Source organism: Lycorma delicatula, chromosome 13, assembly GCF_047948215.1.
Source record: "Lycorma delicatula isolate Av1 chromosome 13, ASM4794821v1, whole genome shotgun sequence".
Classification (NCBI taxonomy): domain Eukaryota; kingdom Metazoa; phylum Arthropoda; class Insecta; order Hemiptera; family Fulgoridae; genus Lycorma; species Lycorma delicatula.
Window position 1 is genome coordinate 45803557 of NC_134467.1, and position 15400 is coordinate 45818956.

Below are 15400 nucleotides of genomic sequence, written 5' to 3' on the forward strand. Positions count from 1 at the left end.
TTATCCATCTATCCAACCATCCCAAGGTGCCTGCACCATATCGATCAACTGCCACGATATCAATTCGTAGTTAAAATAAACCTAACAATTACTTATATATTTTGTACATTACAATAGAAAATTATAAGAAACGTACCATATTCGCTGTTATATGTAATTATGGTCTGCTTATTATAATAACTTAAAGAAAACCTGTTCAATATTATCAAAAGATGTCAAAGTAATTGTAACCGGTTAAAGCAATGTCAATATAAAAACACCACTACATGTATGTATACATACATGTATATACATACATACATATGTATGTATATACATACATATATATTTTTTATTTGAAATTAATAGTTTAAGTCGACAAAAATATCTGTATGACACCATAATTATTAAAATCATACTAATATACAAAATAATTATAAAAATGTATCAGAATAAATTATGACGTATAAACGAATAGTTAAAACACATTTAAGTTTACGATCGTAAAAATGTAGTAGGTAAAAGAAATTAACAAAAATGATCAGTAATTTACCAACAATTTATTTAAAAGATGTATTTATCATAGCAAACGATACAAGAATATTTTGTATGTTGGCGATGAGTCTTTGCAGATGATCTCCTTCTAAAAATATCAATTGTCAATATACAGAAAAACTTTGTAAATAAAATAGAAATTCTATATAAATACATAATACAAGTTAAGTAATTAGGAACAGACCGTCATTATTAACCCAGACCCAGATATCTAGAAAAAAAGGAAAAACATTAAAGAATAATTTTTAAGTTAGGTTTAGACAGCCGTAGAAAAACAAATGAAAACAAACACGGAGAAGAATTACAGTAAAAAAAGACAGTAGAGGAATCAACACTTTTAAATCAACAAATTATTTTATAAACAAAAAACAAAGAAACAATTATTTGTTATTATAAAAATAAATAAGTAAAGAAATTACAGTAAAACAGGCAGTAAAGTAATCATATTAACTTTTTAAAACTAATACGTCTCTTGATATAAAGTACACATGATAACAAAACTGCGTTATTAAAGCTGAGGTATTAATAGTATTTTTAAATTAAAGATAAAAACTATTATGTACAGTATAATATAATGGCCGATCGTAAATAAAGTTTAATAAATGGTAGCCCGAATAAACAATTATATCAGTATAAACTGGAAAAAAATGAGTTCATTGTAAAAAAAAAAGAAAATTTAATGCTATTATAATAATTATTTTATCTCCTCTTAGCAGTCGGTGGTGCCCGAGTATGATGCATACAGCCCTCTACCACCGACATTTTCATTCGGGTTGAACACGAGATTTGACGGGCATGGCATGTCTTTCACCTTCACACATGCTGATGCTAATCCTGTTGGGCGTACTTAACGCATTTGGTTCAATATCATGGGAATCGATTATGGCAGCACTGTCTGCGAAAGGGAACAGTGCCAACCTCAGTAGACAAATTTCTGAATACCTGTCTGACAGATGGGTTGATGCTGACATCCACAACAGAAGGCTAAGATTTTAGATCTGAGAGGGCGTGCCTCCTGGGACCGTTTCTTTGGCTCCTGGTCTATGATAGCATCCTGCAGCTTCCTTTGTCAGCTGCAACTTAAATAGTGGTGTATGCTGATGTCAGCGGCAGTTCTGAGGCTGAGCTGGAAGAAAGGGGAAACTCGGTCTTAAATACAATCAGGGGTTGTCCCCACAGAAATGTGCATACATTACACTAACAGGCAGAAGAATGATGGGTAGAATAAATCTCATGCTAGGTGGACAGTTGCTACGAGAGACATGATATTGTACCTGGGGGTACAGATCAACAAATCATGTAAATTTAGTCAACACATAGTAAACAGTTGTACAAGGACCTAAAAAAATCTTGAAATCACTGAATGCGTTGATCACTACTCAGTCGGCTCCAAGGGCTTCCAAACACAGATTTATCACGTCAATGATAATTTCAGCGTTATTGTATGCTGCCTCGGTTTGGGGTGGAGCAATGAGGGTCATGAGGAATGAGGAATTGGGCACATTTACACAGTCCACAGGTGAATGTCGTTGGCTGTTATGGCGTGTTATACAACTACGTCATACAGTGCGGTAAGCGTGTTGGCTTCAGCTTTGCCAATTGACCTTCAAGTTAGAGTGCAACAGCTTTCCTGCGATGATATGGGGAAGAGTGAGGACAAGGTTAATGTAATGGAGACATGGCGTGAAAGATAGATGACTGGAAATGAAGCAGCCTGAACAAGGAGATTAATCACAAACTTAGACATATGGACGAAAAGGAAACATGGCAATATAGATTTTTATACGTCACAATTGCTCTCCGGCCAAGGAATGTTTCAACATTACCTCAATCGATTTGGCAGACTGGACTCTCCGTGATGCATGTTTTGCAACAGAGAGGACACAGAGGAGCACACCATATTTGTGTGCACAACGGCACCTTTGGTAGACTCAAGCCGGCATCAACAAATTAAGACCTGAAAACCTGGTGTCCTTCATGCTGTCCTCAGAAGAGAACTGAAGAGCCTTTGACATGTATGCTATGAAGGTGTTACACGGTAAGGGCGCTGAAGGGAGATGCCGTGGACTTTAGAGTAGGGAAGGGTGGACAGCCCCATTTGTGAGTGCCAGTATGCTTAGGTGAGCCGGTTCCGATGAGCAGATGTGGGCTCCAGGACTAGTGTAGGTCAGAGATAAAATCAAGACAGAGACCTGACCTGGCCGTGCAGGGCCCAGGAACGACATAGTCGGGCCTGGTTACCCCCTCACAGGGATTAGAGGCAGGCAAAATAAAGATCAAAAGATCCGATCGGGGAGGCCAAACTGCCGTGCCGGATTTACTGCTGGTGAGTGAGAAGGCTCCCTTAGAGTAAAGGGACACTTCCCTGGGTTGAACTTTACTTATATTGTATTGCTGAGGGGAGTAGGGTGGGGAAAAAAAAAGTTATGGTAATACAATACAAACTTCAATACTCGTGAATCGTCAGTTATATTTCCTCACCTGACCTAACTAAAATCAATTAAATCTCAGTTAAACCAGCTATTTACTTTGTAGCAGAAAGAAGCGAAAATCCACAAATAAAAAATAGAGTGCACCCCCCTCCCTTTTGTTAACAATAGTACCTAGTATTGTAAATTATATACCTATGAAACTGATGGCAACAACTTTAAATTTTTTTATTTTTAGCTTTAAAGATTAACATATTTCTGCTGAAATAAAAATCAAAATAAATTAGATTGAAACAATTACAAAGGATCTCCAATAAGTATGAATTGAAGAAATTTTTATATATAGAATTTCCACTGAATTTTAAGGTTCGTTTTTCCTGACTTTACTGACCAATACATTAAAATTTCCTGACTCTCATAATGATATGCTACTGCCGTTTACTCCGCAAAGTACATAAATATTTTTTTTGCAGTCTCTACCGTACCCGTAGCTGCCCAACTGACACTTTTTTTTCTATTATTAAATTCATTTTTTAATGATTTTTTGAATACACATTTATAATTGGGCTAATTTTTGTGATAAATTGTTTCAGTAATTTACACTGTAAAGTACAAAACAAAAAATAACAAAAATACAATAAGTTTTTTGCTGATGAACATCATTGTAACTAAAAGTAACAGATAAGAAATAAAAACTAACTAAAGCAATTTTTAAAAATAATTGGCACGGACATAGAATTGCTGAACTTTTTCACAAAAACTAGCCTACAATATTTTGCCAAGTAAAAAGAAAACTGTATTTAATAACTTGGTTTGCATAAAAACATTAAGATACATAGATTTCAATTTAATAAAGAATATATGTATGATCAAAACTTAAGGAAAACTAAAAGTAATACAGATAAGAAAACTAGAACAGAACACCTATTTTGTACAGAAAACAAACGTTACTTATATTTACTTGAAAAATATTTTGTCATTATTAGTCCAGTGTATTTGCAGAATGCCATCAAAGTACAGTACAGGAACATGTTGATGACAAGAGCATTTAATAGCTCCAAGCTGGAATTTTGACACTATACAACTATCAGGAAAAGTAATTTTAAAAGTTGCACCAATATCTTCACATAAACTTAAGTATAACTTATTTTGTATAATATTGAGAACGCACATAATCTCTGCCTTAGAAACAACATTATTACAACAAAACGAAGTAATCTTTAAAGTATAACTCTCATTAAAGATTTTTGGCAAATGTTACAAACAAATTTTTTCTTTGGTGTGTAAATTAATATGCTTCTTTAAATTAGAAAGATGATTAAAAGCCTTTTGGCAGAATTTACAGACATAATTTTTTTCTTTTGTATGAATATTAAGATGCTTCTTTAAACTAGAAGAATGACTGAAAAGAGTTTGGCAGAAGTTACAAACATAATTTTTCACTTTTGTATGAATATTAAGATGTGTCTTTAAAGTAGAGGAATGACTGAAAACTGTTTGGCAGAAGTTACAAACATAATTTTTCTCTTTTGTATGAATATTAAGATGTGTCTTTAAAGTAGAAGAATGACTGAAAACCTTTTGGCAGAACTTACAAACATAATCTTTCTCTTTTGTATGAATATTAAGATGTTTCTTTAAATTAGAAGGTTGATAAAAAACCTTTTGGCAGAAGTTACAAACATAATTTTTCTCTTTTGTATGAATATTTAAATGTAATTTTAAATTAGAACTTTGATTAAAAGTCTTCTGACAAAAGTTGCAAACATAATTTTTCTCTTTTGTATGAATATTAATATGCGTCTTTAAAGTGTTTTTATGATTAAATGACTTTTGACAAAAGTTACAAACATAATTTTTCTCTTTGGTATGATTATTTAAATGTAATTTTAAAGCAGAACTTTGCTTAAAAATCTTCTGACAAAAGGTACAAGCATAAATTTTCTCTTTTGCATGAGTATTAATATGAGTCCTTAAACTGTTTTTATGATTAAATGACTTTTGACAAAAGTTACAAATATAATTTTTTTCCTTGGTATGAATATTTAAATGTAATTTTAAAGTAGAACTCCGATTAAAAGACTTCTGACAAAAGTTACAAATATAATTTTTTTCTTCATTATGCATAAGGTGGGTTTTTAAATCTTTATCATGAATAAGAGATTTTTGACAGAAATTACTATTATTTTTTTTTTTACAATGAAAGTTAATGTGTCTCCTTAAATAACATTTACATCTGAATCTTTCATCGCAATATTCACAAACCAATTTCTTTCCATTCTGGAAAAGTAACATGTTTTCACTATTTATATTCCCCACTAAATTTTCTTCAGTTGTTACATCACCATATGCACACTTGCATTCATTGGATATTTTGGTACTTTTCTTGACGTTTCCTTTATCGATAGTAACCTGTAAAATCAAAAATAACTAATTACAATCGCAAATGAAAGAGACAAATCAAAAATCAATGTCCGATTATGACGGAATAAAATTGGCACCATCAGTCTGTTTTTTCATGGAGCCCACTGTTACAAGGCAAATGTATCTCGACTGCTTGAAAACTTTGCTGTTCCTCAGATTCATACAGGATACAGTTTCCAATAAGATGGTGCTCTACCATAAATTTATCGAGATGTGTTCCTGAACAACGCTTCCCGGATTGGATCAGATGTGTCCAACTGCACAGCAACCTAGATCTCCCAGATATGACCTCTTTTGGACTTTTTTTCTTGGGGTTTTATTACAAGTTGTACAAAATAAAAGTTGAGTTTTTACGATTTAAAACAAAAAATTGGTAAAGGACCATATATTCATGGTTTAATAATGCTGCAGATGCTCCTAAACATCTGCCAAGCGTTAGGTTATTGTTCTAGATGTCTACCAAGCTACAAAAGGTGCATACGCTGAAGTTGAATAACCTACATTAGAACATGGATAGTTGCTATTTATTTTTTTTAAATTAAATTATATTACCCGGTTCTCTTAATATAAGCTGTACACATTTTCACACTATACAATTAGATACTTTTAGAAGAGACATCCTGTATATATGTGATAAACCATATTACATCTTCTACTTTGTTATGTACTTAGGATTTTGTACTCGTGGGTTTCATGCCCACCTATTTGAATTAACTAAATAAATAAGCTTTAAAATTTACCCCACTTACAAAAATTTAAGAACTTACCTAATACCAATTCATTTTATCACCCAGCCCTCTGCTTGAGGATAAAAATGGAAAATTAGGCCTTAACAACAAAGACAATTGCAAAATTAAAGAATGTCCTTTGAAATATTATTAAACTTCCATGTATCCAACCAAAAAAAAAAAACTCAGCACAGATGATAGGACTTCACCGTCCAATTTATGACTCTAGCAAGAATGACATCTATATGTTGTCTGTGTCTAGCAAGTCTGTTACTGTGAGACACCTCACATGCTAATCAGCTGATATGATGTTATATCATTAGGTGGTTTACCTAATTTGATTGGTTTCAGCTATTTTCCACAGATTCAGAAAATATTCAAGTTTGAAAATGGATGTAAAGTAATAATAACTAGTTAAACAAGATCTTTACGATGAGTGAAGTTGACACTGTACATATTTTATGAATTAGATGGTATTCAAACGATGAGGATACTGGGGAGTTTAATAGTTTAATGATAAGAAAATTAGCATTTAATTTTCCAAAGCAGCAAAATTTATCTGTTCTGAATAAATATATAAAGTTGTTAAAAAAATGTATTCATATATCAAAAACAGATATTGGGGTTTCGTATGAGATTTTTCACTCATATTTCAACAATTGTAATTTTTTTAAAACAACTTTTAAATAAAAAATCTTTTTGGAAGAACTTAAGATTAATTTAATATATATTCCTAGAATTAAGCTTAACATCGACAAAGCAGTACTTGTTGATAAGATTTCCTGTCTACATCTATACTATTATATAAAGGGGAAGAAGTGTTTGTTTGGGACAAACAAAAAAAAAACTACTTAATCAATCGCAACCAAACTTTTTACTTCATGTTTCTCAGCATAACTGTGAAGGTTTTTAGATATCTTTCTGACCTAGAAAAAAAAATGAGTATATGTATGTAGTAGTGGAAATTTCCCGGTTAAGCACAAACTTTAATGAATTGAATTAATGAACTGTCAGTCCCTATCACTGTGTGAACTGGGTTTGAACTGAATGATTTGTATCAGTCGTTTGAATAATATTACAAAAATAATATGAGTAACATTAAATAAATTAAAAAAATTCATCAACAGAGGAATGTTGTGTTCATAAAAGAAAATTATTTAATTGTATTTTAATTAAATTGGTGGGAAGATTTGGGAATGATTCAGCAACTCAGAAGCACAGTAAGGCCCTTCTTGTAAGATACTGTTAGTACTGTTATCTGGTTCAATTAAGATGGATATTGATATTTTTTAAGAATAAGTGACAATTTCTTTTAGCAAAGATTGCACATTTATAAATATAAACACAAGGATATAAGATATTTAATCTTCTAAATATAGATCTACACGATTCAATTAGCTTCAATTATATTTATTATATTAATTAGATTCAACTATATTTATTAGCACCAGATAATGATCTGACAGCCAGACAAAGAATGTACCCTAACAGGCAAAAAGTGTGCAAAACTAATAACAACTGGACTAGAGAAACTGAAAGAGACAAAAGAAATGAAAATAACTCAAGAAGACTACAAAGAACATTTACTATGAAAAACAATTCCAAAATATGTGTTTCCAGGAAAAACAAAAACCTTGAAGAAATATTTCTCACCTGGATAGAAGAAAAAGTAAAATACCAGAAAATGATAAAAAGGTGAAAGGAAAGAAACTAAAAAAGTGAAATAACATGTATATAGAAGAAATTTGATTTAACAAGCGACATTAAAATTACAATTCAAGCAAACATAAATCATGTAAACCTATGACACCAAACAATAATAGTAACTAAATAAAATGAAAATAAATTTTATCTCTAAATCACTAACATAAATAGTCCACTGTATGCAAAACTTAATATCCTTACCACTTTATTATCAACTTTTATATTGAAATAAGAATAAACTGTATCTCTAATTCACTCACCACTTACATATATTACAGTGCAGCCACAGTTAAATCGTTTCTATTATTAGGTGACATTAATATGCCAGGTTTTGCTGAATGTTATCAAAAAATGCTGCTACTCACCTTACAGATTTTTCTACAAATTGTAATCATTTACAATCAAATAATTGTTAAAACTCTTGTGGTAATTCTCATGATTTTGTTTTTTCTAATCATAAATTGTAATCATTTACAATCAAATAATTGTTAAAACTCTTGTGGTAATTCTCATGATTTTGTTTTTTCTAATCATACTGACATTACTGTTAATATTGCGTATCACAAACATCATCGGAGATAAAGTTACCTAAGATTTTGAATTTAACATTTCTCATAAATACTAACTAGGTTATAAAAATATTAATTTTGTAACATTTAGGACTTACTAAATGATAGTTTGATTGTAAATAATATTCATTTTATATATCGCCTCATATATTTTTTATATGAAGCTTGTGTGAAATATGAAAATGGAAGTTTATAGTATATGAAAAATGTTGCACCTGACCGGGATTTCATATTGATCACGATACAGAAATTTTTGCTGAGGAATTGCAATTACGTATTAATAACATTGTTGACTGCCATGTACCAAAAGTACTTATGCAAAAAATGTAATTTTAAAAGCGGTTTTCCAGTGAAACTTCTATCACAATTATCAATAAGAAAAAGTTCCATAAGCTTCAAAAACAATTTATATCACTTTTAAATTAAATAAAATGAAATTCATTCAGTGCGATAAGGAGGGTAAAATGATTTTGTTGAAGTGGCAAGATAAACAAGATGTCTTTTAATTTCTGTCAACTAAACAAAAATTAGAATGCATAGATGTAGTACAGAATGGAAAGAAGACAATCGTTCCAAACATTGTCAATGATTATATTTTTATGGACAGAGTTGATAGAGTGGATCAAATGCTGAGCACGAGCACATACTACCCAAAAGAAAAAGGAATTATATTAAAGCAGTTCTGCCAACTTTTAAATATCACTATATGCAATGCTCATATTTTACATAAGAAAAGTGGTGGCAAGTACAATCCTCTTCAATTCAGAGAGCAAATCGTTGTTGAAGTTCATCAAAGTCATTCCCAAAAAAGGTAGGCCTTCTGTAGAAGATGAACCTCTCATTCTCTGTGTAATGACATTCCCAGTTTCAGAAAAAACACCTAAGAAAGAAATTGCAATGTTACTGCTATGAATGTCATGTTGGAGTTTGTGCTGCCCTTGTTTTAAAAATGTCCACACTAAGAAGGAATACAAAAATATTTCTTAAAGAATTTTCATACGTCAAAAACTTTTATTTAAAACTAGTTTTAAACTGAAATATATTAACGGCTCTGTAAATTGGCAAATGTGAATATATTGTTATTGTGCGATCTTGATCTGATTGCCTAAATTCATAAAAATGTATGAATAATTTTTATAAAATATAATTTATTAGCAGTTTTTAAGGTAAAGCGTTTATTTCTATCTTATATGAATGAATGAATGAACCTATATTTCCCTTGTACAAAATATGAAATTAAAAAACCGTATTAAAATTTATAATTATAAAACATAATACCTGCAAAAGAAATGCAATACTTACATGTTGTTAAAACTATTTTGTAACAACTTAAATAATATAAAAAAATTGTAAATAATATTATGACTAAAATTATAATTATAAATTTACCCTTAATAAGTTTACCTTCCTTAGTTTTGATGAGCTCTGGTACAGAACTTCTATATAAAAAAAAAGCTAACAAGTTATTAAGATTGGCTTAGAAAAATAACTAATTCTGTATCACTTACAGATGATGACAAAAACATGTTTGAAATAGTAATTCATACACGTTATTTGACATTATCCACTCATCTCTTTTTTTGTTCAGTCTGCTATACATAAGTTAGCAGGAATAAGATTTATTAGTTTAGCAGAAATAAACAATAAACTGTCTTCCGCTTATATTTTATTTAATTAGAAAAATACACATAGAAGATGTAGATTTACATCCATCAGTCATCATCATATCATCTTAGTTGACAGTGACCAAATTAGATGATGATATGTTGACATGTGACCGCTATTCACTCTTTACTTTTTAAATCCGTACAAAAGCAACTAAACTTTACTAGGATTTGAACCCGACAACCTTCAACTTTGAAAATAGTTATTGAACTATGGTCAAATAACATAACAACCACCAAACACAGTAACAGAAACCTAAAAAATTAATACAAAAAGTTAACTTTTGCGAGATCTCGCATCATCAGTCAGTAAAAAAAATAAAAATTACATCAAACAAAAAAAATAATAAAAACTAAAATTTAGAAAACATAAATACAAATAATGACAAAACCCTTGAGCAACATAACTCCATGCCAAATGGAATGATAATCATTACAGTTGTCGATTATTAGGGTCAAGTTTTCTAAATTTTAGTTTTTATTTATTCATTTTTTGTTTTTGTTACATGAAATTCTAGACTAATAATATGGGAACCCGCAAAAGTCGACTTTTGGTATTAATTTTTTAAGTTTCTGGTTCAGTGTTTGGTGATTATTTTTTTGTATTATTTGAGGTTATTTGGCACAGCAGTCAGTATGTTGATGATTAATTTGTTTTTACACCAAGTTATAAATATATATACTAAGAAACAAACTGTATGTAATCCAAAATATACGTATTGGTAATAATAATGAAAAAGTAAAATAATAACAATGGTAATAATACTGAAAACTTGGGCTAACAACCATAGCAGTTTATGACTAAAAGGTAACAGTGGGACGCCAATATTCCAGATGTCCAACTAACTGGACTGCTTAAATTCAGACTAGGCAACTTAAAAATAAATAATAAATTATTTAAAACTATTCAAAATAAATCTTTGTTTCAATAAAAAAATTTTTTATCGATCTTAATTTTACTGAGGTTTTTAATTAAATTTTTTTCAATTCATTTAGCAAAAACATATGTACGTATTTGGCCATTATAAAACTAATTATAAAAGCAAATTATATTTTTTGAAGCATATTACTGAATCTCTTTTTTCTTACGTTGTTCCATGTTCCAAATTTCTTTTCATTTTACTGAAACATATTTTTTTTCATTTATTTTTTGTTTTATTTTTGTTTTAACCATTAAACATTAGAATATGTCCAGTATGTATGATAAACATTTTTTAATTATCCAGATTTGGCAATGCAAAGGTCCATCTGGATAATTGCTGTTCCACTGTATGCAAAATCTAACACCCTTACCACTTTACTTTCAACTTTTAAATTTTCTAATTTAACCATGTCAGTCTCTTCAATTGCTAAAGGATCTTTTTCGATATCACCATTACTAATATCAAGCAGTTCCTCTTTCAGGTTTAGTAAATCTACTTGCTGTAATAAAAAGAAAAACATGAATGCTATAAAGTAAATATGTTAATGATTTATTATACAATTCATAAAATAAAATTAAATTCTGTATCTAATTCACTTACCACACACAAACAGTCCGGGCACAAAAAAATTATTATTATTAAGTGATAAATGTTCCAGGTTTTGTATGGGAAAATTTAGAAAATGACATTTGCTATATGTTATCATACAAATTTAAATGTTACAAATGCTGCTACTTACCTTACAAATTGTAAGGTGGTATAGTTTTCTACTAAAAATTGTAATTTTTTTACAATCAAATAATTTGTTTAACTGTTGTGCTAATTCGCATGATTTAATTTTTCCTAATCATACTGATATTAGTGTTAACATTGCATATGGTGAAATTTTTTTATTGTGATAAATTAGATTTTATCACAAACATCATCAGAGATAAAGTAACCTAAGATTTTGAATTCTAATATATTGTAAACACTTACTAAATTATAACAATATTAATTTTGTAACATTCAGGATTTACTAAATGAGAGTTTGATTGTAAATAATAATTATTTTTTATATAGCCACCTAAGCATGAAGCTTATGTATGGAACATGAAAATGGACGTTTAGAGCGTATGAAAAACATCATCAAGCCTGACCAGAATTTGATATTGATCACAATACAGAAATTTTTGTGAAGGAATTGCAACTATATATTAATAATATTGTTGACTGCCATTGTACCAAAAGACTTATCCAAAAAATGTAATTTTCAAAGCGGTAGTGAATATTTTATCACCATAATTTATAAGAACAAGTTCCATAAGCTTCAAAAACAATTTAAATCTACTTTAAAATTATATAAAACTGAAATTATTCAGTGTATGATAAGGAAGTTAAAATGTTGAAGTGGCAAGAAAAATGAGATTTCTTGGGTTTGACCAAAATTAAAATGCATAAAAGTAGTACAGAAGGGAAAGAAGACAATGGTTACAAACATTGTCAGTGATTATATTTTTATGGACACAGTTGATAGGGTGGTACAAATGTTGAGCATATACCCACTCGAAAGAAAAAGAAAAAAGGGTGATGTAAAAGCAGTTCAACCAACTTTTAAATAATACTATATTCAATGCTCATGTTTTACATAAGAAAAGTGGTGGCAAGTACACTCCAATTCATAGAAACCCCTTATTGAGCAAAATGTTGAAATTCATCAGTCATTCCCAAAAAATGTAGGCCATCTGTAGGAGATGGACCTCTCATACTCTGAGAATGACATTATTTTGTCTGTTACCATCCAAGGTGGAACAGACAAAACAGTGCAAAAGCATTTATAGATTTGTCTGACCAAATGTGCTCATATTCCACCAGTCTTTGACATTCAATTAAGCGGCATCAAAAAATCATTTTTGAAATAATGTTTGAAATTCAAATGTCGGTGTTTGGTTTTCGTACAACCTTGTTATCAACGAACAAAAACCCAAATATTTAGGGAGGAATTAATTGACTTTACATTTTTTACAGACATTTGACAATGATGCACAACCTGAAGTCAGTCAAGATGGATCTACAAAAGAGTCTACAATAGTAAATAGGCTGATCAACACTGAAGGTAAGAAGTCATCAAAACAGCAAGAGCTGAAGTGGTTACTAAAAAATAAAAAGGCAGACAGAAGACAGAGAAACCTCAGCAAAAACTATCAAAAGGCTGATGACAAAATGTTATGTGTGTGATACCTTTCTTTTATCTTGATTGCTTCAGCTGTTGTCTGATTTTGTTATCTCATAAAACCTTTTATAGAAACTTTGTTGATCATCATTTTGTATAAAAATGTTCTGTATTGTATTACTTATAACAAAATTGATAATTAAATAATAAACAGAACTGATGTAATGTTATTGTTTACTGTGAATAGTTTTTTTGTAACAAAGTATGATGTAACTAATAATAACAGTAGTTAAGATATGTAAATAGGTAGTCTCCTCGAGAGTTAAAAAACGTTTTTTTTATACAAGAATATTTTGTAAATAATATTAAAATGAATGTGATCTCTCTAAGCCTCAAATGGATCTCACTTAAAAAAAACTGAAGAACATCAGGAAGCTGTGCGAGTCGCACATAACCCAAATTAGTTTTTGAATAAATGTGCATATCTATTACGTTTTTAATAAATATTACATTAAAATGACTTGTTAAAAAAGATAAGTCTCATGGGCCTGATGTCAGTTTTATGCGTATGCCTGAGGCTTAAGAGAGCACAGCAATAAATAACTACTGGCAGTCAACAAATATTACACAGAATTTAAAAAATTAAAAATAAAACAGCAAAATTATGTGGAAGCAACTTAATGATATAATGAATGTTAGAGATTTAATCATACAATTAAGATAAAAACCTTACAATAAAATATATCCAGATTGGTCAATTTCAACTAATAACAATTATGTTAAAAAAATGAGCCTGATTTTAGAATAAATATTTTTTTAACAAGCCCTATGTTTTTGGTAACCAATGAAAATTACCAAAAATGGGGGAAAATACTAATTGAGAATTAATCAGAATTCAAAAAAATAAACAATGCAAGCTTGTTTTTAAATATGATGTCAATAAGCACAAGTTTATGGAACTTTTATTTATTATATTATTGTCATGTTTGTGAAGATTCATAATACTGGGTGTGTACATCTTTGTTTATTCATATCTTAGTTCTACATTATGTTATGCCTTGCTAACCATCATGACATAAAATTCAAATTATGTATACATATAGATTTGGTACTTATGTTGTATTAACGCCACTGCAGCTACAGATTTATTTAAAAACAAAGTAGTCAATTGAATTTTGGTGCAAAATGAACAGTCATTATTTATTAATTTTAATAAATGGTTATTTATATTTATTTATTTTATAAATATAATTTAACCAAACTTAACCTACGCTCGCTTCGCTCGCTAACCTTGACTAATTAACACTGTAATTTATTGAGTATTTACCTAATAAATTCAGTAATTATTGCAATTATTTATTATTTAAATAATCAAAACACTCCTGTTAGTAAGTCAAGGTTAGCGAGCGTGGGTTAAATTTGGTTAAATTAAATTTATAAAATAAATAAAAATACTTATTAAAATTAATAAAGAGACCGTTTTGAATCTATGTTGAACTTAGACTCTTAACATTTTCCATTGAAATCCGATTGACTACTTAATACGTAAGTACCGATTTTTCTATAAATTATAATCTTTTGTAATCAAATCACTGTTAAAATTCTTGTGATAATTCTCATGATTTTGTGTTTTCTAATCTTTCTGACACTATTGTTAAATATTGCTCCTGGTGAATTTTTTAATCGTAATAAATATAATTTATCTTACGGATAATGTTACCTAATATTTGATTTCTAATCTTGACCTAATAAATTCTTACAAGATATAATATTAATTTTATAACATTCAACATTTACTAAATGACAGTTTGATCGTAATTTTTTTATTTTACTTTGTTATTAATCTCGAATTTTGTGTATGGAACATGGAAATTGAATTTTGTAGCAAATGAAAAACTGGCATTTGATATTAATCACTGATATAGAAATATTTTTGAGGAATTGCAGCTACATATTTTAATACTGTTGACTGTTATGTACAACAATACTAATAAAAAAATGTAATTTCCAAAGCAGTTCTCTAGAACTTATCACAATTATTAATAATAAGAAAAACTTCTATAAGCTTCAAAAACAATATAGATCTACTTATTATTAAGAATTATTTAAGAACTAAGTATATATAATATTCTTAGTCAAAGATTTATTTTATTATTATACTGTTAATTATGAGGAAACATATTTTAAAATATGCTAATAAAAATGACAATGCATCTTCTACTTTGTTATGTGCTTAGGATTTTGTATTCTTGGGTTTCATGCCCTTCTATTTG

At 29.3% G+C, this 15400-nt stretch overlaps 1 protein-coding gene across 6 annotated transcripts in view; it reads right to left on the reverse strand.

The window, feature by feature from the left end:
* Nucleotides 1-517: 517 nt before the first annotated feature.
* The window catches only part of LOC142333780 (uncharacterized), a 67469-nt gene continuing 52586 nt past the window's right edge, over nucleotides 518-15400 (reverse strand). For 5 of the 6 annotated variants that reach the window (XM_075381294.1, XM_075381296.1, XM_075381295.1 and 2 more), the window contains 2 exons: nucleotides 11346-11474; nucleotides 518-5375 (listed from right to left, as the gene is read on the reverse strand). In XM_075381294.1, the coding sequence (XP_075237409.1) occupies nucleotides 4221-5375; nucleotides 11346-11474 (1284 nt within the window). In that variant the 3' untranslated portion in view covers nucleotides 518-4220. Of the gene's footprint in view, nucleotides 5376-11141; nucleotides 11475-15400 lie in introns of all 6 variants that reach the window. The other variant, XR_012758688.1, reaches the window with a different exon arrangement.